This window comes from Hetaerina americana, unplaced genomic scaffold (assembly GCF_022747635.1).
Source record: "Hetaerina americana unplaced genomic scaffold, ioHetAmer1.1.p SCAF_399, whole genome shotgun sequence".
NCBI classification, from domain to species: Eukaryota; Metazoa; Arthropoda; class Insecta; order Odonata; family Calopterygidae; genus Hetaerina; species Hetaerina americana.
In genome coordinates this window covers 25,297-52,651 of record NW_027286984.1, presented here as the reverse complement: position 1 = coordinate 52,651, position 27,355 = coordinate 25,297, and the positions used below count along the sequence as shown (strand labels likewise).

General features: G+C 35.0%; 1 protein-coding gene across 1 annotated transcript in view; it reads left to right on the top strand.

Moving 5' to 3' along the window:
- Positions 1 to 27,355, top strand: part of LOC139691759 (RIMS-binding protein 2-like) — a gene marked incomplete at its 3' end in the record, with an annotated part of 106,733 nt that overhangs the window by 55,215 nt on the left and 24,163 nt on the right. Inside the window, exons 13-18 of the mRNA XM_071589607.1 lie at positions 2,507 to 2,750; positions 3,483 to 3,614; positions 4,333 to 4,341; positions 6,266 to 6,451; positions 11,815 to 11,960; positions 21,805 to 22,138. Of these exons, the coding sequence (XP_071445708.1) occupies positions 2,507 to 2,750; positions 3,483 to 3,614; positions 4,333 to 4,341; positions 6,266 to 6,451; positions 11,815 to 11,960; positions 21,805 to 22,138 (1,051 nt within the window). The remainder of the gene's footprint in view (positions 1 to 2,506; positions 2,751 to 3,482; positions 3,615 to 4,332; positions 4,342 to 6,265; positions 6,452 to 11,814; positions 11,961 to 21,804; positions 22,139 to 27,355) is intronic.

Genomic DNA, 27,355 nt, shown 5'->3' with positions numbered 1-27,355 from the left:
ACCTTAAGGATAATTCAAAAAAGAATTATTTTGAATTGATACATTAGAGTAAACTGGAAATTAGTCACCTTTTCCTTCCACATTCTGATGTATAACGTAGTGGAATAGGATTTTTATGTAATCACACTCAGTAATGTTCCACATGCTAGTATGTAGGACATTTATAAGTGTGATAATATTGTAAGGTTTTGACTATTGCGTGGAATGTTTTCTTGGCTACCTTTGCAGCTAGTTTTTTGGCAATTTAAGTTCATGGAGCAACATTTTTGATCCACAGTAATTGACCCCTAGGCTGGTTTTGATTGGGTAGGTTCGAATGAAAGTAGTAGTAAAATAGTAAAAATCCTATTTATTTTCATAATTTCAGTGGTTTTGGAGCTCATGATTGTTATAGGTTTAATTTAGACAATCGGATATTTATAAGAAGTAGGCTATTATGGCTATATTTTCTGGTGCACATTATACAAGGTCTGTTCAAAGAGTATCGCGACTTCTGTGTTTCTTTAAAATTTATTCATTTATTCATGAATATCTATTTTGTCTCCTTCAAAGTAATCCCCATTAGATATTATACACTTGTGCCAATATTTTTTCTAATACTTGAAGCACTTCAAAAAATCATTTTTTGTGATCTTGTTCAGCTCCTCCTTCAATGCAGTCTTTATCTCGCCAATCGTAGCGTAGCATCAACCTTTCAAGGGCCTCTTCAGTTTCAGGGACAAATAAAAGTCCTGGGGCCCAGATCTGGGGTATGCGGTGGCTGCGGCATCATTAGTGTGTTGTTTTTGGTCAAAAATTTGAACACAAGTAACAATGTGTGAACCGGGGCATTGTCATGGTGCAAAAGCCAATTTTTTTTCTCCCACAAATCCAGGCGTTTGCGGTGGTTTGCTTCTGGAAAATTGCGCATAACTTGCAGGCAAGCATGTGAGGACTTGAGAACATAAAGTTTGATTTCACATTCTACAAAAGTGGTACTCAGGATCACCAACAAGAGAATGGGGAGCAGGGCAAGCAATTACTTAAGAGGTGATTAGTTAGAGTTCAGAAAGGAGAGAGGTACATGTGATGCCACAGCAGTAGTGAGTCATTGATAGAGAGGAACAAAAAATACAATCAGGATGTATTTGTCTATTTCTTAGATTTTGAAAGGGTATTTGATAGAGTAAATTTAGTAGAATTAATGAATTGAAATATTACAGAAGATATGAGTGGATAGCAGGGATAGGTTGCTTATCCACAACATGTTCATGTGACTAGCTGCTCAGGTGCATGTGGCAGATGGGGATTCGGGATGGAATGCAATGTAAGGAAAAGGAATTAGACAGCGATGTCCGTTATCATCCAATCCACTTTTCAACTTAAATCTTAAGAAAAAAATATGGCAAATGAATGGCTATTCATACTGCTGCTAAGTACAAAGGCAACAATGTTATGAAATGTAGACGGTTTTGGTATTCAATGATTCAGCAATAAGTAATGTTTTGTCTTTATTTTAATTCATCTTAATATCTACTTCTTACTTGAATCAATTCAGCCATAGTGTTACATTTTTCTGAAAGAGTATGACACACAATTTGTTAACTCAATTCTCATTAAAAGATGTTGTACTTGTATGCCAGGATTCTTGAATGACTACGCTTTGTCCATAAATGCAGTGCTTGGCTTCAATTATGAAATTAAGTGTACAGTTAGCTGCTATACAGAATATTCCCATGTTAGCAGATTGTTTTAAATTGCAATAATAACTTAATTGCAATTGCAATAACTTAATTGCAATAAAGATTTAATAAAATGCACTGATTTGTGGAGTAAATACAGCATTTTAATTTTCTTGACAGTAAAAAAAGCTAAATTAGGCAAGCTCATGGGCATGATTACCCAGCCCTTGGGTAGAGCTCTGAGCTGCTGACCCGGAGGCTTGAGTCCAAGTGATATCTGTGGCTACCCTCACCTTCACACAGCCTGTGTGATTTTTCAGGTCTTCCAGGGTAACTGCTAGCAGCACAGGAAATAAGATTTTGATCCCCATTTCTTATCTAGTGAAATTGTTAATTTTACATACCACATGGGATTTAGTATTTGTTGAGTTATACCTCCACTTACCAAGCCAACCTTTGGGTTTATTACTGTGGAGATAAGCTGGCTTATTATACATATGATACAATAAATAATAAATTGCACTATTTAGGCCAATCAAAATAATTTGAACCTTGCTCCCAGGAGAATTAAAAGATAAATGGGTTATTCCTGCAATCTTGTGCATCTTATGTCTGATAAAGTCAACGGAAATATGAAAATTATCAGTTGAAAGCCACTTCCTGATAAAAATTAAATGTGGATGCCCGAGGTAGTTGGGCTTCCTGACTCCCTTGCGCATCCTCCTCGTATCACCTGTTCTTGTTTTGCATGCTCATTGTGGGTTTGGGTGTGTGCGTGTGTGTGCGTGTGCTTGTTCATGCACGGGTGGGTCTTGGGTGTCTGCGTGGGCTGGGCATGCTTGCAGCCTCACCGCATCAGTGTTCGCTCAATCACGCCAAATCGGAGGACATCTCGGGATGCTGCCTGCACCATGATGATTGGTAAGGACATTCCCCTGGCGCCATCTTGTGTCAAAGCAACCAACGTGACATCGACCTCAGCCGTCATCTCGTGGATGCCCTGCAACAGCAACTACCAGCACGTTGTCTGCGTGAATAACGTTGAGGTGCGAACAGTCAAAGCTGGCGTGTACAGGCATACGATTACAGGTGAGCAACAGGGGAATTAATGAATGCCTTCTTGCTAAATTATCCTTTCCCTCGCACAGCATTGCCAAATGTTTGCTAATTCAGATCTGATTGAAATGATTTCCTCTTTTACGTGATCACCTTCCCCAATTAAATTTTCAAAAATAATAATCTACAATGACAAGAAATGCAGCTGCTGTTTTCCTGTTAATAATGTTTTATTATTACTATTTTTATGAATCCATCATCAGCTATTATTTATTCTACACATCCCTCTACAAAGTATTTATCTCTACCATTGAAGCTAAATGTTATAAAACATTAATTGGAAAGTTGCACATCTCTTGTCATAATGGATTAACCTGACTTCATCAGACCTCATAACATGACACATCGTTTTAAATTCTAATTATTAAATCCAGTTAACTTAAGGCATGCAAGATTATTTGTCCAATTTAGCTCATCTTTCCCAAATACCTTTTAAGTCATCCCCAAAACTGTCTCCCCCTATCTGAAATAATAATTTCACCTATAAATTGCTCTCTTTATGTTATTCACCCTTGCATCTATGCCATTCGAAATATAGGTCATCACAGATATATTTGATCTAGTTCTTTCATGCTATGTTCATATGTATTTCATTGTATATGCTTAAATTTTTTAGCTTGTGTGTGTGTAGGTGTGTTAGTAATAAAATGTTCCCATTAAAATTTGATTACATGCATTTAACTTCCAAGTGTCATCTTATTTCAGGATTGGCTCCAAATACAACATACAGAGTAACTGTACGTGCCAAAAACATTCGTGCTCCGTATTTTGATGAGAAAAGCAGTCAGCATGTTGAGAGGCTCTCCTCTCACATTGATTTCCGCACTCTTCCAAAAGGTAAAAAATATACCAGGTTCTTTTGTTCTCTGGTTCTTTTCATGATGTACTTCCTAAAACCTGTTTTTAATTACTCATTTGCCATTGGTATAATCTATACTTCCTCAAGAGTAAATGCTAGCATTAGGTATATAACTAGGATTAGTTGAAATGTAGAATAAAAGCAGGAGAATCACAATGGCCTTGAAAATTTTCTTAAGGGAAATTTCATAAATTCTTGTAATTATTTTGATTAATCTTAAGAGAACTTGAAGATTCTTTTCTTTGAAATGTGGAAATTGTTCTGATGATAGTTCCATTTTTTTGTACTCACCGTGGATTTTACTATATTTAAGTTTCTTTTCCTTGATTGAATGCTTTCAAATGAATATAATTTAAAATTTCTGACAATAACAGTGGAATTGTGACTGTACATTGGTTTAAAATGTGAAGTATTTCAGAGGTTCACATTGGCCCATTCAGTAGAACGTTGACACAATGTCTTGAAATGTTCATTTAGTTTCTTTATTGGACTTGCTCATTGCTTGTAAAGAACGTACACATATCACGGTATACTTTTCCATCCTTTGGGCCTCTCCAGAATCAAGTTGAATGTGTAAAATTCCAAAATGTTAACCAACCCTTAGCCCTAAGTTGTCTAATGATAAAGCTTTTTAGCTGCTCTCTAGAACATTGCATTCATACTTTTTTTCTTGTATTTATGTGCTTGCATGGAAAGGCTGTAAAGGTGATACAATTTTCCTTTTTTAATTATTTGGTAATTATTAATGAACTGTATTACTTGTACCACTTGTGAAGTGTTACCCCTATGATCTAATGGCATGTGACAAACACTAAATCTTTGTCAGTTACTGTGAAAGCTTATCAGCATTAGGATGCACTGTTTTAGAGACTAGTTGATGTTATTTTTTTGTTTTTTATCATACAAGTTGGCTGCTGGTAATTAATTTCTAAACTGTAAATTAGGCAGTTTCTACAATTATTTACTAATGCAGAGAAGTTTTTACAATGAAATGCTTTGATGTGGTCTGTACCATATGATGTTCCCATTGCATAGTAGTCAAAAATTATAAAACATTCTACTGTAATATACATGAGTATCTTTAGTACACTTATTATAGTCTATACTTGAAGTATTTAGATATTGCACAAATTATAGTCTTAATTCTTAATATGTAAGAGCATGTTAATGTCATTGTGTTGCTTATTTTAATTGGTTTGCAGATGATTCCAAGGTAAGATATTAGGACTACCTTCTTCTGCCAAATATGTCTCATTACATGTAAAAAGTGTGTTTTTGAAATGTCTTTAAAAATGATTTTGCTTGCTTCTTATTTTATTTGGGATGATCTTCTTTAATAATTAGTTAAGATAAACTTTTAAGATAAAATGGATTCCTGCCAGCTTAATTTTTTGATTGAAATCTTCTTTGGTTGCTGTATAGGTAAATTTAAAAGTGACTGTCATTATTTCCCGTCCTCTATGCACCTTCATTGCAATGTAAATGAAAACCCAGCTATTGGATGTGTCTTAAATAGGGAACATCTGTTTTATTGCTTCAATTAAAATAGCACCTTTTATTAACATATTCTATATAACTAGGAATAATGCATTCACATGTTTTTGGTTTTATTTAGTATGATTTATGAAATAATTTAGCTGAATGTTAACCTTGCTAAAGGCTATGACAGATAACCTGAACTTTTACAGGCTGATTTATCAGTATTCACCTCTCATATTACTACATAATTATTTATATCCATTGATTTTTATAGCTTTTTCCTGATATCCCTATAACTTTTAATACAAACTTAAATTTTATTTATTTCACTTTTTAAAACATTGGTACCATGGCCATTTGATTGGCATTCTTTTACTGCATAATTATTGTTATGCTTTTGTTGTATTTAGTCTACAATTTCTGTTATGGACCTTAGCCTTTTCAGCAATGTTAATGTCATCATAGGGGAGTAGGTAGACATAAATCAAAAGTTATGCTGGAAAATTCTGATTCAAAATTATAAATATTAGTAAGCAATCCAAAAGGCTCATTGTTGCCTTCTTGTACAATGGATTATGTATTTACCATGTATGGCGGCTGCAATGTAGTCTGTGACAATCTGGTCATTGACTTTGTTAAGATAAGGTTATAGAAAATGAAATTTTCAAAATTTTAAGCAATTTATTTCACTTTTGAATTTATTGTTCCTGCTGAATTCCAGGAATTTATCTCAAATTACAATTTGCGAAGCATTTTATTTAGAATCCAGGGCACAGAGTGCAATTTTCATCTCAAATTCAGCAAATAATTTTTTTAATTAGTTGCCACAATTCAAATATATATAAATATTCAAATATAAATAAAGTGTTTGATTACTACTCTGGTACTAATGTGGCTTATCTTTATGAATCCTTGCTTCAAAGTTCAAAGAATAATCACTTAACCAGGTATTTTTAAAAAAGTAAAATTTTCCTCATATATAGTTGATTAATATTTAGGAGTCAGAAAAATTTTCCAGCTAGCTGGTTTAAATGCTAACTTTCACAAGGGAATAGTGTGTAGTGTTACTCTGGGTGAGGGTTGGGGATAAGAGGTGGATGCATGTAACATAGCAGTAGCGGAGGTGATGATTTGAGACCGCCAACCGCAGGTCTGCCAGACCCTCCTGTGGACATCCAGGTTGAGGCAGGTCCTCAAGATGGCACTCTCCTCGTCACATGGCTGCCAGTGACTGTTGGCGCTTCAGGGATACCGGGCACATCAAATGGTGCACCAGTGACTGGATATGCAGTTTATGCTGATGGCAAGAAGGTCACAGATGTGGACAGCCCAACAGGTAAACAGTTTTTCATAATAAGTCAGACTGTATCTGTGAATCCACTTTAGGCAATCCTTAGTAAATGTGGGGAAAATTATATGTGTGCAGCAGAATTCAATTCTAGCATTTTCAAACTTACTGCAAAGTACTTTTTCTGCTTTATTTTGTATCATACCCAAGAAAGTGGTTCATTATTTTGCATCCAAAAAATTTTGTGAGCACTGTGATTGGAGTTTGAAAGTGGTTTTCTGAGGACCCCTTCTTTGTCAAGGTTACTCCCTCCCCTCTGTCTTTGTGACTTGTGGTTGCACTGGCCGAAATGTTCATTGACTGCCAAAACAGGCAAGTTTGAACTGTCCTGGTGAGTGAAATCTTACCCTTGCCGGTAATTGTACATAAGAAACACTTGGCATTGAAAAGAAATAAAGATGGCTGAAGTGGAAGTATGGTTTGCGAAAAGGAGAAACTTAAAACTAGGAATAAAATATGAAATCTTATCCTAACAAGAAAGGAAAGTGTGGAGTAATAGTCCAGGTGGAATTGTTAAAAGCTGTAATCCTGCCCTTATGCTGAACCACAATTATATATTTAATAAAATGTAATATTTTCAAAAGCCCTTTTCACTGCCTGACGATGTGCTTTTTGCTGAATATTTGCTATTCAAGTGTGGCTTTTATGATCATTACAGGCTATCAGTTTGAAGGCTTCGTTGGTCTTCAGACTCTCTTGTTACTTAGTGATATGTACACTCTCTCTTAACCAATTGTACAGGCATCTCCATCTCTTATATGATTCATCTTTCGACTTACTTAGAAATTCTTCTCCTATCTATTTTTCTTTCAATTATGATCATCTTCAAACTACCCCTTCTCAGGATCTGTACAATTTGTTTTCTTCTTCTTGTAGATTTCTTCCATAGCCTCCTCTCTACACTTACACTGTGGGCCACACATTCATTATCAATGGCAATCCATTTAACTTTCGTCATTCTTCCGAAGTCCCATGGCAGGCATAGAAAAGTGAACACTACTACATTAAAACAATGTAAATGAAACGTAGCGGTATTTATAAGATGGCATACAATAATGTTTATAAGATAAGGAAAGGTAACCTTCGGGAATGCCACTATCAGATAAAAGCATGCTAACTAATATGTAACTACATCACTGTAAGACCTGGAGAAATAGTATCTGATAAACTATATGATCAACTTCTGAAATGAAAACTCCCACCTCTTTAATCTTACCATAGAATTGCTGTCCCCTCAATGGGATCAAAGGGTAAACTCCCAAGAATATATTCAATATGCTATTCATGCATTCGTTAACTTTTAGAGGAATCCAAAAACAAATATCCTAAAGAATATTTTGCATTCCCAAATTTTAAAATTCATTATAGAGTAACAGCCCTTTCTGCTGATATAATTTCAAGTTTGTCCCTTTAAGTTGATGCACTGTTACAACCAACATTATCTTGTTGATAAATTACTTTGTAAAAGATTGAAATTACTACAGACTACATTTAATATGGCGGCCGCTGGTTGTGGTCTGCTAAGTGGTGTGTGTAACAACTGTATCGATGTTACGATTCAATGCATCTACTGCCCTCGCAGTTTTCATTCTAGGAAGTAGAGAAAAAGAACGACAACCTACTGAATTCCTCCGTTGAAACTTCTAACACCAATACCACCGATCCTTCTAGTCAAAGTGCGCATCATTTACGTGATGAATTGGGTGGTGATAGTGATAATGTGAATTCAGCTTCAGCTAGCAACGACGCTTTCACTATCATCAAAGCTAAACGCAAATGTCACCTAGCCCCGAACATGGGCACTTCTATCAAGGAGTCCTCGCTTAAGGGCAGTCCAAAACTCTCTCATGTGCATATCTGGAACCTTCCCAAAAGTACCACGAAGGAAAGTGTACTTCAGTACATTAAAGACAAATTGCCGGACTCTGCAAATGTTACTCCCGATATTGAACAACTTGTGGTTACACGAGGGGAGTATGCCTCATTTCACATTACTGTAAGTGAGGATCTGGATGCTAAACTACTCACGCCTGGTTTATTGGGGAAACTTTTTTTCCCGACCATCGCCCAAAATTACAGGTGAGTTAGCGTGAAGTTTGAATGTCCTTCATGTTAACATTCAGTGCCTGCAGAACAAACAAAATGACATGGAAGTGCTTATCTCTCATCACCAGCCTGATGCAATTTTCATTAATAAGCATTGGTTCACGGCTAATAAACCCACTTCTTTCAAGTTCTATATTGCGGCCGATGCTTTCTGCCGATCCACACGCAAAAATGGTGGAGTTCTAATTCTTGTTTTTGTGAACTTAACCTTAAGCTCTGTAACCATTCCATATAATTGTCTCAGTGTTGGACCGGTATTCGAATCCAGTGTGACTATTGTCCACTTCTGTGATATTAGTTTTTTTATCTTAACTATATATTGCTCTCCCTGTGGTAATTTCAATGTGCTTATTGATAAATTTTCCAGGATGCTGAACGATGTTCATAACTCTGTTGATAAACCCCTATTCATTGTCACATGGTGACTTTAATTATGACCTCCTTCATAGCACCAAAGAAAAATCAGTACTATTATATGTTCTTTCCCTGTATAACTTAAATGTAACTACTGACAAACCCACCAGAGTCAGCTCTACTTCTGCATTTGCCATCGATCATATTTTTACAAATATTGATTTGTGAAAACCGAGGTTATGATATCCCATATTTCAGACCACTCTCCATTACTCTCCACATTCTGCATCAATGCCTCCGACAAGATTATGACAAAATACAGGAGAAAGTTTTCTGATGAGGATGTAAATGCTTTCTGCGACCTGCTTATGTCTCATGATTGGACCAATGTTTACTCCATGAGCTCCTTTGAAGATGGTTTTAATTGTTTTTACTCGACCTTTTCATCCTATTTTGATTTTCGTTTCCCTGTATTACGCGTTAAAATTAAAAATTCGTCTCTGTCTAAGGGCAGAAAGTCATGGGTCACTGATGAAATCCTGTATGCATCCAGGGTCATGAAAAACATGGATCACTGTTACAAAAACAGATCGGTCCCTATTGAGCCTCTCAAATACAAGGCAATGAGAAAGAATTACAAATGTCATCTTCAAAATGCAAAAAGAACTTTTAATGATCGTAGAATATTTAATGCTGGAAACAGATCAAAAGAATTATGGAAAATTATCAAGGAGTCAAATTTCCTGAATCGTTAACCCCCAATCTCAGATTACTGGTCTCTCAAGGTAATGAACTTGAGGATAGTTCTGATATTGCCATGGCTTTTAATGACTTTTTCACATCACATCAGTTACCCAACTGTAGCAAGTAACTCAAAAAAGCTTTCATAGACAAACATCAAGCCAATGCAATTAACTATTTCTCCGCCCATGCTCTGACATTGAATTAAATAATATCTTAAACAAAATGGGAAATAAGTACACCCCTGGTCCAGATGGCATTCCTTTTATCATCATTAAAAAATCCTTTGATGTCATTAAACCCCCTTTATTATTCTTAGTCAATGAATCTCTTAGGCTTGGTCAGTTTCCATCATCCCTTAAAAGCACCAAAGTCATCCCCCTTCATAAAGGTAAAGGAGATAAACAGCACATGAGCTCTTATCAACCAATATCTATACTTAATCAATTCGGTAAAATTTTTTAATTAGTTTTTTATTCTTAATTAATATCATACCTGGAATTGCACAAACTTATCAACCTCCCAGCATGGATTTAGAAAATCCATGTCCACTACCGCTGCTACCTACCATTGTATAAACAAAATATTGTCTGATCTAGACAAAAAACTGGAATTTCTTGTTTCATTATTTGATTTCTCCAAGATTGTCTCAATCACCATATGTTACTGCTGAAACTTCAAGAATCTGGCATGAGAGGTACTCCACATAATTAGATTAAATCTTTTCTAAACAACAGACAACAGAATGTAAGTGCTACAAAAGATGGAATATCTCATGTATCGCCTGCAAAAAAAATATCCTGCGTGGCTCCCTAGGGATTTAATCTAGGCCCATTGCTTTTTCTCATATATATATATATGACCTCCCAAGGATGCTTAATTCTGTGCCTAACACGCTTCCCATACTATATGCTGATGACACAAATGTATTACTGTCTGCCTCTTCAATCAACGGCCTGGTATCAAGTGCTAACAATATTGTCCACTTTTGAAATGTAATGAATTAATTGACTTTGTAATTCCACATACTTTATAAAGTACAGTAAAGTGTGTGGAATTACAAAGTCAATTATTTCATTTCATTTCAATATGTTATGCAAATTCCACAAAGTTACGCCTGAGACAACAAATATTGTCCACCTTTTGCAAGAGTGGTGTGATCGTAATTCATATTAATACGGATAAAACAAATTTAATAAAATTTGTAAACAAAAATAAACCTCTAACAGATATTTCAGTGTCTTTTGACAATGCGATTATTCCAAGGAGTGATAATGCCTCCTTCCTGGGTGTTACCCTGGATAGTAGACTAAACTGGGATAGCCATATTTCTAGTTTACGCAGAAAACTCTGTTCTGCTGTTTGGTATGTTCTATCAGGCTAACTGTCAATAATGAAGTACTTAGGTCAATATATTATGGTGAGTTTTACGCCCAGGTAATTTTTAGTATCCTTTTTTGGGGCCAATGTTGTATTTAAAATCCAAATAAGGATACTAAGACTAATATGCAATGTACCCCTTAGAGCTCCATGTCGCCCTGTCTTCAAAAAACTTTGTATTCTCCCTCTTCCCTGAGTGAATATGCTAAGTGCTATTGTTTATGCTAAATGCCATATTTCATTATATGCCACTAACAATAGCATTCACAACCATTATTCTAGGACCTCTAGTCATCTACATGTGAACTTCGTAAGAAATTACAAGTCCAGTTTTTCCTCCCCAGAACATGGGACTCGCATTGTATAATAACCATCCTCAGGTTATCAAGAGTATTGAAAAAATGTCCACTTTTAAATTTAAAGTGAGGGAGTTTTTCATGTTACTCATTCATTTTTCATTCTACTCCATTGATGAATTTCTGAGCATGTAACTATGTTTTGTATGTATATTATATTATGTTATGATCATTGACGTGCCATATATCTTGGAACATGTATGTACCCAGATCCTCAGGCAAATAAAAACTCTCAATAGTTTCAGCCTCAACTTTGTGGAAGTTCATTTTAATAAATGAAAAAGAAAAACTTTGTTCCAATCCACCACTTTGCCAAAAAGTGGTGGATCGGAACAAAGTTTTTCTTTTTCATTTATTTTAATAAAAACTATTATTATTATTGATAATTTTATCTCTTTCTTGTTGCAAATGTAGGTGACCATGCCCTTATTGACATCAACAAGTTAGTGGGGCTCAACCCAAAACAGGTGACTGTCAGAACAAAATCAAAAGACAGCCAGTCATCAGACAGCGTTCCTACACCCATCCCGAACCATGTACTCAAAGGCAAAATGTTAAAGGTAAGTCGATCAATACAAAATATTGCCTTGTCATATTGTGCATGCAAAGAGTAATGCATGCATTTATTAGAATTTTATAATATTTTAAATATTATATGTAGTTATAACTGTGAATGAAGTTATTTTACTCAATGAATTATTCAAGATTTATGTGTTTATGGGCTTGTAAATGTCGACTTTTGGCTTTTGTGAGTCAAAAATAAAACACTTGTAAATTACATGAACTTCCAGATGACTAAAAGTGTTGCTTCATTATTCCCTGGATGTATTAATTAAGTCTCTCTCTGATCGTTGATTGGCATGAAGGTCCACATTGTGGACAGGTTGGATATATTATGCAGAGTTAAATGGCTATATTTTTGCGTAAAAATTCTATCAATACTAATATTTTTTGCTAGAAATTGGTTTAGCATAATATATTCCTCTATTATTAAAAAGGTTACATCCATTATTATGGACTCAACTTGGTCAGTTATTCAGTTTATTCTTGGAAACAAATCACTCTACACAGGTTCATATCCACAGTTAGAAACTAATTTTCATATACTTGTACTTTACATAATTTTCTCGTTAATAAAAAGACTGACCTCAAAACTTATTCTAACAAGCAAATGGTAATTGATAAATTAGGAACATAAAGACTGCTATGCATTCAATGCACGTACATTTGAATTTCATTTTTTTTAAGTGAAGCCTGAGCACCAAGCATTGAGATTTAGTCATGCCTTTCAATTTTTTATTTTATTTTGTGTTCTGAAGTTATTTTTGGTTGCTATTTAACAAATTTCTTGCCAAAAATAAACACATTGACTGCTTCAATAAATATGAATGTACTTAAATATCCTTAGAAAGAGAATTGGTATCATAATTGGAATAATCTAATTTTGTGGTGCTTATGTGTCATTTTGGGAGGTTGTGGCAATACCTGGCATTGGAATTGGCCTTGATAATGAGTCTTCAGTTTTAAGTTACATCTTATTGATGGGATGAGTCTGCATACATACTGGAAATCTTCTGTGCGCAGCAGTTATTCAACTAAGGATCAAAATTTCACCTAGAAGTCCTCATAGACCAGAATTAAATCATATAATCTCAGTATTTTACTATGAATTCTTTCTTCAGTTGAAATCCAAGTCTCATAATTAAGAATCCTAATTATGAGATGTATAAGGAAATGTGTAAGTGGAGAACATTTTTCCTGTAGCACATCAGTTATCTAATTATGTGCAAAAACTCATCGAGTCATCATTACAATCTTTTAAAAGTTAAAAAGACATTACCTGACTTTAATTATAGCTTGATCCTCAGTACATACATGGGTATCCATTTTATGAACATCTACTTACAAGTGAAAAACATCCATATGCTTGTTTGTTTTTCATTAGGAAGCCTCATTGAAATCAAGCTTAAAATTCTACAATTTCTGTGCAAAATGAGTCTTATTCCACTTAAAAGTAGAGAGAAATTAGTTAGTTCATAATATGGAATGATATGCAGTAGAGAAGAAGTTGCATATCTGCATTTATCCATATTTGACAGTAATCAGAGACTAATATCATTCAGGGTCTTGTTTATTCTCATTACAGATAAGTCACTTTTGCAGTTTATTCTGTTATGTTTTGATTGTCTCATAGGTCATGCCTACAATAATTTACTGTTATTCTGCATGCAATAAACAGATTTGAATGCCTATCTAGGTTCTTGTATAATGCAAACTCTTTTTACTCTCTGGATACCTCTGGTGGTCTCTGTGCTCCTTGGGACCCTGATGAGGCCTTGGTTTGACATCATTATCATCAAATAATACAGTAAAAAATAAAAAAAAACAAAATGTAGAAGCTTAGACTGCGGTTGAGTCCAGTAAAAATTTTCTTTCCATTAATTTTCAATCCAGTGACACAGATTTTGATGATTGTGTGGTTAAGTTCTTTGTACATCACAATATCTTTCACTCATTAAATTTGGTTGCAAGCCATAATCAATGATTAATACTGCAGTGTATTTACTGAAATATTTGTACACTTAGGCTGGAACCCCTCTAAAAATGCAAAATATGAAATAATGGTAGGGAAATATGCAGCTCCTCTTCTACAAAAGTTAGATAAAAGTTCTACTCAGAAAAAGTTTGTAGGGTATGAAATACAATGCAACAATTTCAGAGTGTAAAAATCATTCGCCTTGACTGGGATTCGAACCCAGATCCCTCAATATCCGGTCGAGTGCTTTAGCCACTTAAGCTACCGAGGCGTCCTCTTAAACTCTGAAATTTTGGGGCTTTTAAAGGAACTAGATGTTGTGACGAAATACCATTCATACAATGTCACAGGCATTCGTAGTCGTGCGCAAGGCGCCACAGTCCACGAGGTTAAAGCCAACTTTAAACACTTACGGCGTTTTCCCTTTGACAAATTCCAAAGAAACTGCGGGAGATGCCACAACAGTAACTTTTAACGGAGTCATCCGCTAATGTGCATTTCAATGCAACAATTTCAGAGTGTAAAAATCATTCGCCTTGACTGGGATTCGAACCCAGATCCCTCAATATCCGGTCGAGTGCTTTAGCCACTTAAGCTACCGAGGCGTCCTCTTAAACTCTGAAATTTTGGGGCTTGTAAAGGAACTAGATGTTGTGACGAAATACCGTACATACAATGTCACATGCATTCGTAGTCGTGCGCAAGGCGCCACAGTCCACGAGGTTAAAGCCAATGCATTGAAATGGACATTAGCGGATGACTCCGTTAAAAGTTACTGTTGTGGCATCTCCCGCAGTTTCTTTGGGTATGAAATATATTTTGGTGACTCATTCACTGGGTTTCCACTTCTCAAATAGCATTAAAAGGAAATTATGGAGCTGCTAGTTTGAAAAAAGATGACGGAAATCAAAATATTGTCCCATTAGGTCTTAAATAAATGTTTGAGACTTCAGGATTTCTTCAGAAGTATCACAGCATAAAATATGGATGCATGATATTTATGTGTCATACCATTTATCCAATTATATTCATATCATGATTTTCTCATACAGAAAAGGTCATGGTTTGCAGTCTTCATCCATTTGCAACTTTCAAGTGTTATCATTGTACACATGAAATGAATTAAAAGGGATTAACATTATGATTTTATTTAGGTACATAGTTGTTGGTTATACGAGGGTCATCCGGAAAGTAGTACCCGTTCGTGAAATAAAGACACAAAAGTAAATATTAACAAACATAAAAAATTTTATTTGAAAGAGGATACTTTAAACTACTTCTCAACATAATCTCCAAGCAAATTAAGGCATTTGTCATAACGTGTGACAAGTTTCTGTATTCCTGCTGCATAGTCCTTCGCCGCCAGCTCATTGAGATACGCGAGGGACCCATCTTGCACAAATTTTTGCATAATGCAGATGGTGTTTAACAATTTCATGAACAATTGTTCGAGAAACATTGGGAAAATGCTCACAGATGTCATCAATTGTGACGCGCCGATCGTTCCTCACGAATTCGTCAACTGAGCTCACCAGTTGGTCTGTAATGACAGACGGTCTCCCCGAACGCTCATCGTCGTGTGTGTTCCCCCTCCCCATGTTGAAGTTGCGACACCACCGCCGAACAGACGACTCGTCCATTACATTGTCTCCATACACCTCCTTTAATTGGCGATGAATATCACATGGGCGAACGTTTCTTGCATTGAGGAATTTAATCACTGCCCTCACTTCACAACTGGCGGCGTTCTCAATTTTTTTAAACATTGTAAACAATCACAGAAACAACACAGGCAATGCTAGCGTCACGCAACTTGGCTCAGAGAAGGCAGACAAGCCACTGAAGCTATCTGACCTCGTCCAGCGGCTACTCGCGTCATCAGCACTTCATGCGGCACGAACGGGTACTACTTTCCGGATGACCCTCGTATTATAGCCCATTTAATGGTTTATAATGGATAGTCAAAAAAATCAGACTTATTAATTAGAATTTTTCTTTCACTGCTTTTACCTGCTCCTTCCATTAACTTACTCATTATTATTTTGAATGGTACCTTTAGGTGAGTTAAGTGTTCCAAGTATTGCCCCCATGCTACCAGGCAAGGTACTCTGATTTAAATTAGCTTAGGATTGAAAGAAGTCTATCCTTAAGTAATTATTGATTCTTTGCTGATGTTTCGTGGTAAATAATGAAGAGGAAAGTCATTTTTTACCCTGACCTTGATGTTCCTTTTTCATTTCCTATTTTGCACAAATTTTCATTTAGATCTGAAATGAAATGTAAGGGTTCTGCTTTTTGATAAGTCCCAGCGCTAAAGGAATAAAAACATACATTGAAAAGATGGACATTTCAATAATATTTTGTATTCATGGAAAGACCTATGTTTGAAGAATGCAATGTAATGCAATAATAAAATTAATCATTTCATATCATGGTCTTGCTTGAATGAAATTAATATTGGAAGTTGTATGCAATTACTATTTAATGATATTTAATTTACTTACGTTAAAAACTGGTCAGTTGAGAGTATAGGGAATGGCCATTCAGTATTAGAGTACAAATTTTGAAGTTAAAGTGATCGCAAAGGCTGCTATAACATATCATGATTTCTTTTGTGTTTTCATCATGAATCTGAGTTATAAAGTTTTAAAAAGTTAGCTTAGCTTGCCGTGAGAATCACTGAATTCAACTGTATACATATGTATTTATTTTTTTCTTTCTAATTTTGTAAATTAAATTGAATTGTAATTTAAATACAAGAAGTTCATTGTTTGAATACTATTAAATTTCAAAATTTTAGACTCCAGCTATATTGTGGAGTTGTTTAATAGATGTACAAGTTTTTCCAAGAGATTTTCATCCCCTCTTGTAGAAAAGTAAATCATTGCAAAGGAGCAGAAAATATTAATTCTTTGCATGGAAGATTTTACTGGGTACAAGTAATATAGTCAACAAACTTGAACTGGTTAAGGTTTCAGAAGGGTTAGCTCTGGCCAAAGGATCTATTTGGTATGAGGAAGTTTATATTATTTAAGTTTTTAGTTCCTAGCATTTTTAATGCAGCTAGAGATTTTTCACTCCTACAAATAATTGTAATTTAAAAACAATTATTGACAATATTTGTGAAAAGATTGTTTTGAGTTTAAAAAAATAATCCATGCAGAATAATTTATGACCTTCTCAAGAGCATCTGTAATGGTGAGGTAGGTATACTAGTCTGCTAATGAACAGAATGGTTTCAGGCGTCGCTTTGTGGAAGCGAATCATTTCAGAAAAATAAATACTTGGTTATTCGACATATATTTTTTATTAAACACGACCCGGGTTTCGACTTACAAATGATTGACCCTGATGATGACTTTGTGAGTCGAAACCCGGATCATGTTTAATAAAAAATATATGTGGAATAACCAGGTATTTATTTATCTGATAGTCTGCTAATGCTGTGTGCTAGTTTCTCTAGAGTTATCCCTAAGCATAGTTGCTTCTACATTCCTCAGAAGAAGTTGACATTGATGAGTGAAAGGTTAACATTTATCTTTGTTTTTTGCTATGCCTACTGTTAGTTTTGCTATGTACCCATAGTTTAGGCTGCAGTTTTCATCTGCATCGTATGTGCCAGGCTGTAGTAGCATGAATAAATATTAGTGTATTCCAATCACTTTATAGATAATAACTAGTTACCTTGATTCAATTGATTTTTTTAGGAGGCTTACCTTAAACATTGCATAGCTCCTTAGATTCTCCATCCACAGTCCCTGGGAGAAGAATATGAGTGGAGAGTATTTCCTCCTGCTGTTTTTTGCTTAGAACCTATATTATGTTGCTTTTTGTCTCACTTGGTATTTTTTTTGAACTGCTTTATGAGCTGCTCACTCAATATGTATATTGTGTTGGCATGGGTGAACATGGATGTACATATGGATGCTTGCATGTGTCCCAGCTCCCTGATGAAGGTGACTTGGATGACAGACCCTCAGAATTGTCTGACATTGCAGAAGAGCCAGAGGAAGAGATTACAGAGCAAGTGGAGGTAAAATTAAAAGATTCAGTCCATTAAAGATGCATATGGGTATTTGGAGACAGCAACCTCTGCATGTTGTTTTGAATAAGAAATTGATAAATTTACCAATATGAATCCCATTTGTAATTAGGACATGCAGATTGACAGCTCATGCTTTTCATGATAGGTCAAAGTTTCATTTTTTCTCAGCGAGCTTTTCATATGCAGTCATTTTTCCCTTGCACTAATGTGATGCTGGACTTCATTGTTTTAATACAAGTGCAATTTAATATATTTTATTATTATTCAGTTTTCCAAAATATTGTCTTTTGGTAGAATCGCAGGACCTCTCCTTATGAAATAAGAATGTCACCTTCTCAACCCACAATTTCAACATTTAGTCTTCAGGATTGCATTTTGCATATCACTCAAAGAATCTGCAATATGTATCTGTTTTCTTGACACTTGCCCAGCTCACCCACATTATTTTCCACCATTGGAAAAGTTTTAATTTTGGTCTGGTTGAGATTTTGTTTTTCATTCCTTTCCCCATCAATCTTTTTATCTTTATTGAACACTTCTTTCAGATACATCAAGTCCTAGCATATGAGGCTTCCAAGCTGGTTCATTCTCTTGTATATAATTGAAGCTTTCAAAAGTTCAGAGTTACAATCCTATTAAGGCTACCTCAATTCCTTGCACAAGTAATTCCTTCACTTTACCATAAATCTCTCAAATTTGAATCTTGGTATAAAACTTATCTGAATTGAGAAAAAATGAAGAGAAAGATAATAAAAACACTTATCAAATAGATGTGTCATTTTTCAAAAGTATTCATAATATATAATGCAGCAAAGCTCAAACATTCAACTAGCCACAACTTTCTCCTGTATCATGTAGTACTTCAGTGATGATTTTAGCAATTAAATGCATTAGTATTTACTGTATATGGTAATAGATAACCAATTACATTCAAACAGTATTGTTGAAATATTATAGTTAGTATAGTTCATTTAGCCATTAAAAGTATTTGAGCTAATACTGCAAATAATCCTTAAATTGTATATCAAAGTCCTTATGATGAAACAACCATATATCTACATCTTCATAATACCCCGCAACCCACCGCAAGAGCATGTGGCGGGGGGTGTTAGGTCACCAACCGTAAAAAGGGACAATACCACATGCAAAACAACAACATGGAAAATTACGCCCACAGCAGCGCACACACTCATGCAAAAATACCTTCATCCAACATTCATGCAAACATATACCATAAATCAACAAACAACTGCACCCCAGGGTGCAGCATGAAAGCCATCCAACAACATGCAAGCCCAAAAAACAATCTACCCCCCACAAAGACAGTAAAAGGCAGGGAATGCGACCCAACGTTGCAGGTAGCAAGAATTTCCTCCTGCGGAGAGGGAAGAGGGATTAAAAGGGAGACTAAAAACAGATGAACGGAACACTAATGAGGTCATTTGGTAAGAATGGGTTATGATAACAAAATGCACGAGGTTAGTGAAAGAGCATGCATTTAAGCAGAACTAATTATTCCCTTGGCACCGAGGATGGCAAGTGGAATTTTCGCTGCCTATAACCCTGCAGTTACTATCCCGTATTGTCCGCGGGAAGAAGGAGTCCTTGAGTCGGCTAGTTCTCTTGTCTATTTCCCGAATTTTATATGCATGATCCAAGGGACCAAAGTATATAGGAGTGTGAAAGTATGCATATATGCAGTGAAATCTTTGCAATCCATTTAAATTCTCATTTGAAAGTCTATTTGGCCAAATTTTCTTCTGCTTAGTGGTTAAAAAATTATATTTTCTAATCTATATTATTCAGAGAAAACAAATTTGAACTTTTACTTAATGAAACTTCAATTTATAAGTCACAGTAGAATGAATCTTAGGACATGTAAATGATAAATTGGCAATAACTAATTGAGAAAACCAGATTTTTCAGATCCTATTGCCTTCCGACCCATTTCACTTCAAAAAGTCCACAAAGTTGTAGCAGTATTGGTCCAATACTCCGCATGTAAAAAGAAACATGCTAAGCATAAAAAAATGCCAATTTTGTACAAAATTTTTCCCAAACGTTGGATCTTATCCATGAAAGCTATTTCAGTTGAGGGATGTCTTTGTCCAGTATTTATAACGTTCAAAAAATTTAATGTGTGGCCATTTGAAATATTTAAAGTCTGATGAAATTTCAGAACAAGCACAGAAAGTTTATCATAGTTATTTTATAAATGGAGGAAGGCCTTTGGAATCTAGAAAAAATATGCAAAATAATACATAACCTATAAAAATGGGTTAAAGAAAGAATACATTAAGAATAAAAATCTGAAACTAACTGAAATACGCATTTTGAATGATATTTTTTTAGGCTCAAGATGAGCTTTATTAAATATTTTGCCTCAGTTTTGAGTTGGGTATATCTTTGGATTTTGGGAAGTTAAGTCAAATTGTACTTATTAAAATATCAACTTGAATCTTTGGCTTGGATGTCATTCAAAGACAAGAAAACCCAAATATTTACATACCTATGAACACAATAATTTAAAGAAGATACTCGCAAAAATAAATTAGTCTGGAAGCATACATTTCAAATTGCATTCTATTTTATACAGATCTACTACTGTTACAGTTATTTCATCTCATAAATTCATGAGAAAAAGAAGAAACACATAATTTCTATATTTCATTCATTATAATACTGAGTACTTCTTTATTCTAATACATAGTACTTCACATATAGGTAGAGTAATCATATAATATACACATATGTATAAATATATAATAGGATAGGTAGATCCCTAAAATGCAATAAAAGAAGTGTTTCTTCACGCTCAGGCCAGAAAAATTTCCTGTATTTCATTCCACGTTTATTTTGATGCAAACACCATCACACCGCTTCTCCTATCCTTTATTCCCATATGCTGGATGCTCCCACGTTAAATTTTCTGGTAACCCCACAAATATCCTTATTCTTTGGGGAAATTAATTACTTCTAGTGATGTTCATTCACTGTATAAGACTTTCTACGCTACGCTACCAAAATCGGTAGATTACCTAATAATAATAATAATAATAATAATAATAATATATATATATATATATATATATATATATATATATATATATATATATATATATATATATATATATAATGTTTCTTTTTTCTCTCTTCATACTCTTTTAACTGCATAGTAAACCCTTAACACTATCCAATGTGTTACCATATATAATGTTGACCTTAGTGCATGGGTTTGCCGGTCAGTCAAACATTTTGGCCGGAAGCATACATGAAATTGACTTAATAATTGTTTCACATAAGGGGGTTTTCATGATATGTCACCCTGTAAAACCACCATGAGAATATATTCATAAAAATTCAGATTTATGTGCGTAGGAGATTTTTTATTCATAGAAAGTAATTCATGAGTCGTAATATTTTAATGAGTAATGCAATTTGGCAATTTTGGAGCCTATTTGTCACCATCTCTTCATTATAAGTCCAGTTCACCATTTGAAAAATGTAATGAGCATGTTGAATTCGCTCACTAGAATGATTTAAATCTTATGAGTGAAATTGGAGACGTTTATTTTTGGATTTCAGCCGTTCAACCTTCCCACCTTTTTATCATTCCATTTCCTTGAGTTTGAGGGAAGCCATCTTCCTCTTTTTGTGATGAGGCCATTGCTCAGCGGAATGAAAATCATGAATTACATACTCGACGGAGAACATACTTTAGCATTGCTTCTGTGTGCGCAGGGAACGGTGGAAACTTTGCAGCGTGGAGAAATTTAGCGTTGCACCTTGTTGCGCATTGTTGATTCTGTGTCTTGCAATGCAGGAGACGAGCGATCAGATGAAGGCAGAGCGCCGCATGATGAAGGAGGAGAGGGCGATGCAGATGCAGCAGCAGCAGCAACAACAGGCCGCCATGGGGATGGGCATGCCTCCGCAGCAGCAAGGGGTGGCTCAGCAGGGGCAGTACCGTCAGTACGGTCCCCCACCCCCTGGTTCTGCCGTGCCACCCCATATGCGCCCACATGGGGCAAGGGGTGGGATGATGGGCAGGGGGGGCATGCGAGTTGATGCCCATGGCCAAGTGGTCATCGAGACTGACGAGAACCTGAGCGACAAAGAGATATACCCAGGGGCTCACATGAACATCCCATCCATTGGTGAGCAACATTGGGGAGTGCACTCCGCACTGGTGCCTTTACTTGCCATCATCATTACTACTATTATTATCATTATTACTGTCATTATTAATGCTATTAGTTCCTTGAAAGTAATGGTGCTGTGGAGTTTCATTGTGTTTATGTTCTCCAAATGAAAATAGAATACTTATATGTGAGGAGATGGAAGGTTAAAGAGTTGCTCGTGTAAGAAAAGGAAATCTCTTATGAGGAGTTGTGTAGTAGTGAAACTTTTTTTGAAAATCAAACTGTTTATGATCGATTCAAAGTCTTCTCTTAACTTTGATTGTTTGTCCATGAACCCCTGGCATGCCATATGTTTTATTTTGAATATGATTGATTCCTACTAGAAAGTATCTCTTAAACAATAAGTGTATCTAATCATTTGAATTTCATGTGGTATAGTTCTAAATGAATAATTGGTACCCACTGAAGATCATTCACATTTCATCAGAAGGGAAAACTAGAGGAGATTGTGGATCGTTTTTCTCATGAAAATTAAATTATGGCCAGCATATTTCATCATTGATATTTCATGACATGCCAATTAGGAGTCAGTTGCAGGCAGTTTTAATATTGTGTTTGTATCATCATCAGGAAACGGCTTCAAATCATTACCTTCATGGACAAGTTGCTGGTCCTAAGTAGTCTTGAGCATTTTCTTAGTCACCTCTGTCCTCATTTAACTAGTCCACTTGGGAGTGCATCATTGATCTCAGCAATCATATTATGATCAGAAGATATCCCAGAATACTCCTGGGCCTGTGTGTTCAGAACCACCTGTGATTAATGTTGGTGGTCCTTTAGGTGTGTCAAATGTCTGCCCTATCAACAGGATTTTTTATTTGGAGGAAGAGGGCAAATGCACAGGGGGTCAGTTAGACAAATAAAGGGGATGGGTTGTACAGGCTATTTTTTGCCAAAAATGCAAATGCATGGCTAGCCGCAATTTTGGTGTGTATCGGTGAGTAATGGCAACAGTTGAGTGTTTGAAACAGCGCATGAGTAAGAACACCCACTTTGCTCAAGCACTATTTAAGGGTGATATAACTGAAAGGAAAGATGGAAAATCAGTGATAAGTCAGTAATTACTAAATTTCTTAAAAAAATATGCAGTTGAACTTAAGACAAGGGTTGGATATTTGGAAACATTAGGGACTGTGATCCATAACTTCGGAATTCCAGTTAAGAATAATATCCCTTTTAGTTGAGAGACCAGTTTGTGTTTAGGACGGGCTATTTTCCATACAGACTAATAAAAGCCATGCTACTACCAAAACAGTTGCAGGATCTACTGAAGTGGTATCAGAGGCCTGTCTGGCAATGAGGGATGATTCTCAAAATGTATGCAATGAGATTCCAGAATTTTTATAAAAAAATTAGACAAAAGTAGGTACACTCTACTGGAAAATCAGGAAAATTGGAATCTAAAAGATTAAAATAATTTTATTTTAATTGTTATAGAGATTAAATTACAGAAAGGTATATAAGGTACATAATTAATAGAAAGAGCATATAGCAAATATATAAAAATATTGCATTTAAATGGCCATGCAGAGCATTCTGAAAGTCCCACCTGCATTTATTTGGTGGTAACTACATCACAATTTCCCTTAACTCAGAACATCAGTACAACTTGTATTGACTGGATAAATTTATTTCTTGTGAATAATCCCACAAATCTAAAATAAATGATTGGGATTAACTTCAAATTTTGCTTGGACTACCTACCGTCTTTATTGCTTTGGATGAAGCCAGCATTCACTGGTAGGATCACTGTTTTATGGAGAGGAAGAGGAAATTTGGAAGATTTCAGTGTTCCATGCAGATGCCTAACCTTATTTTGCTTCCAATAATCAGTTGACTTTTGGCATCGTTTTGGAAGGAGTTCATTGTTTATTAAGGATATCTTCACAGGTTCCATGGGCTTTCTTACAATGCCATTAGCATCATGGCTTGCCCTATGAGGATGGTTGCTTGAAAAATTGCTATTCCTTTGCTCTTTATCAGTTTCTCAACAATAAATATGCTTGAGCCCACAGAGTCCCCTTAGTGGAAGGGACTAGTTCAAAAAGTTCCTTATTTTTGGAGAAACTAATATACACTTGACATTATTTTTTAAGAATTATCACTCCAAAATATGATTCCATTTCTTCCTCAAAAAACACCATGTTTTACATCCATGCCCTCACTCATCTCCAACCATTGAGAGTAAACTTGAGGGTGGGAAAATCAATGGTTACAATATTAAATTGAAGCTTTTATTTACAATAGAAAGGATGAATGCTACAGTTCAAAAATATCTTCTTCAAAATTATTGTGAACCACTTTTCCAATATGGCGCAAAACAAAATCTCATTTCTATGGTTAAATCAACTTTCAGGAGCATATTGATCTTAGAAATGGTTGTGAGTATGTTGTTAATTCTGGTCTGATATTCAACTAAGTAGTTCAAGCAGCCATACTTGGTTTTTTCCTTTTTATAAATGCTGTCAAATTTGTGTACAATGGAGTAAAAATGGACTAATCTCATGGGCACAAAAAATAAATTTGTTTGAGACAATCTAGGGTAAATAAGCTGTATTTGGGGACATGTTTAGTGAAAGTTATTAAAACATTGCAAATATTATTGAAATGATCGAGGCAAAAAAATATGTTCAATGATGTAAACATGCAGCATCTGTGGTCCCTACTCAATCATACTACTTTTTACTAAAAAGCTAGAATTGACAGTTGGCATTTACTTGTGTATTGATGACAAACAAGGCAAGGGACCAGTTAGCCAACTGCCTTTTAACACCTACCAAAAAGCATGCAGATTCATTTCTGAGGATGCATAGTGGCATGCTATCTCAATAATTGAAGTTCAAATTTCACTTGAAATTTTTTTGAGTTTTTCAGACTCATCAAGAAGATTGTCATTTTGGTGTACAATATACCATGATTACTAAAAGGGTATGAATCACTGTATTGTTTTGGTTTGATTTCTACTATCTTTATGTTGATAGATCCCAACCGTATAAAATTTAAATAACTAATTAAAATCTACACCCAGGAAACCTTCTCAGAATAGTGCTAGTATTCTATTTCTCTGCCCAATCTCAGGGTTTATAAACTACATGTCAGGGCAATTTTTTCCTCCCTGACTTATTATTTTGCCTGATAAATTTTCTTCTTTCTAAAAATTTACCATACTCTTATAAAGTCATGAATCCTTAGATATGAAATATTTTTCTTTTAATTTGTAAGTCTGTTATTGTGTAATAGTGAAGAATGCCTCTGTGCAGGACTGGGATTTCTTTATGGTTTTGTAGAACACATGTAGAATATTAGGGAATTATCATTTCAGTAAGTATTTCAGGATTATTAGCTGCTTACAAAAATAAAAATTGTGATTGTCCATCACTAAACATATGTTTTATTTCAATAGGTTCAAATAGAACAGAGTATGAAAACAGTTAACTTCTTTTGAATGTTTTGGTTTGTCCTACACTTTTCAGTTTGTCTGAGAATTAAAAAAGTGTATATACTTGATAAAAAATCATTATTTTAAATATCTAAAGCATATTCAAATCAAGTCTTACCCTACATCTAAAGATACTTCCATGCATCTTAAAAAAAGCTTTCGTTTCAGATATAAGTTTACTTCTTACGTGACCTTGCAAATCTTCTTTGCCTTCTCTCTCCTGTGGTAATGCAAGTAGAATAATTTTTTTAATTTTCAATCACTCAAGTCTTTCACCCTGATTCCTCTTTGTTTGTGTTCTTTTGTCTATGTCTTGTCTGTGGAAATTGTTCGTAAATAATATTGAAAAATATGTCTACTATGGTTATGTGTAGGTGTCATAGGTGAGCATTGCACTGAGCTGTGAAAGCCATTTCTAATTTGCATTCATTTGCAACTGTTTAATTCCAAATTCTTAATGATTTAAAATTTTAAGACTATGGTTGGCTGATTATCTATATTTTTCTAACCTATTCACTTATAGTTTCAAATAAAAATGTAGTTAATTATGACATAAAAATGCTGCTATTCATGGTGCCAATCTTCTACACTGTGATATTGGATCTAACTACTTGCTTGGGCTTTAGTAAAATTATTAGGACTAAGATTAGAGTTTAAAATATTGAACTTCTGTGACTAGTGGGTGACATAATTGCAGCTACTGCTCTGCTTAAATATCAAACAATGATATGCAGCATTTAAAATACAGCAATGCTTTTCTGTCATTCTTATATTTAAAGGAAAAATTTTAACTTCTTCATGTGCCACAACTAATGAAATACACAATGCTACTTCAATGCTTCTTAACTGTTAATACTGATTTTTGGGTTACCCATGGTACATGATACTGCTTTAACAAAGCTATTTTTGCCATGTCTCTGGAGTTTTTAAGAATATGTACACGGACTTCAAAGTTTGAAAATATTCAGGAGTATTAACAGTCGTTATTATTTAAATCGAGGAATATTAAGACTTGATTATACGCAGTCTTTATTGAAAAAATCGCCGATTTGCTAAATATCCAAAACTCTTGCCAACTATGATTCTTGGTTTCCATTATCTACAGTACTTGTTATTCGAGCACTTGGAGATTGTGAGATCCATGGCCTTGAAAATCAAGTCAAACACCTTAACATTGCAAATGAAGCATGATGACATTCAATTCAGGCTTTGGAGCAATTGATATGTGAACCATTCACGTCATTGCTTGGGTTGAAGCACTTGATATGGAGGTATATATTTGCTTCATGGTACCTCTGTGGGAAGTTTGAAGCACTTTGACATGAGAATTCAGATGGTAAGACATCACTCCCATGTGTATTAAGCAAGAATTAGAATGAACCTGTTTGCAGCTAATTGCGACACTCATTGACCATGACATCTGCACAAGGAGAAATAAGTGACTGATGGCATGATATTTTCTACATTTAGTGAATATATATTTGGGAAAAAATGTTATCCTTTATCTACGATGTAATGCACAAATGTATTATTACACATTCAAGCCTATTCAAAGAATAATATTACCTATTTATGACGGTAAATATTTGTGAAAGGTTGGTTTATCATTGCATATGAGGGAGAAAAAGATGGGCAAAGTTAATTTAGCGTTGAAAAAAGCAGTGGAATGGAATGAGACTTATGGCGGACTATCACTGGATGAGGAAAAGGGCACAAGCGATGTTCCCATTCTG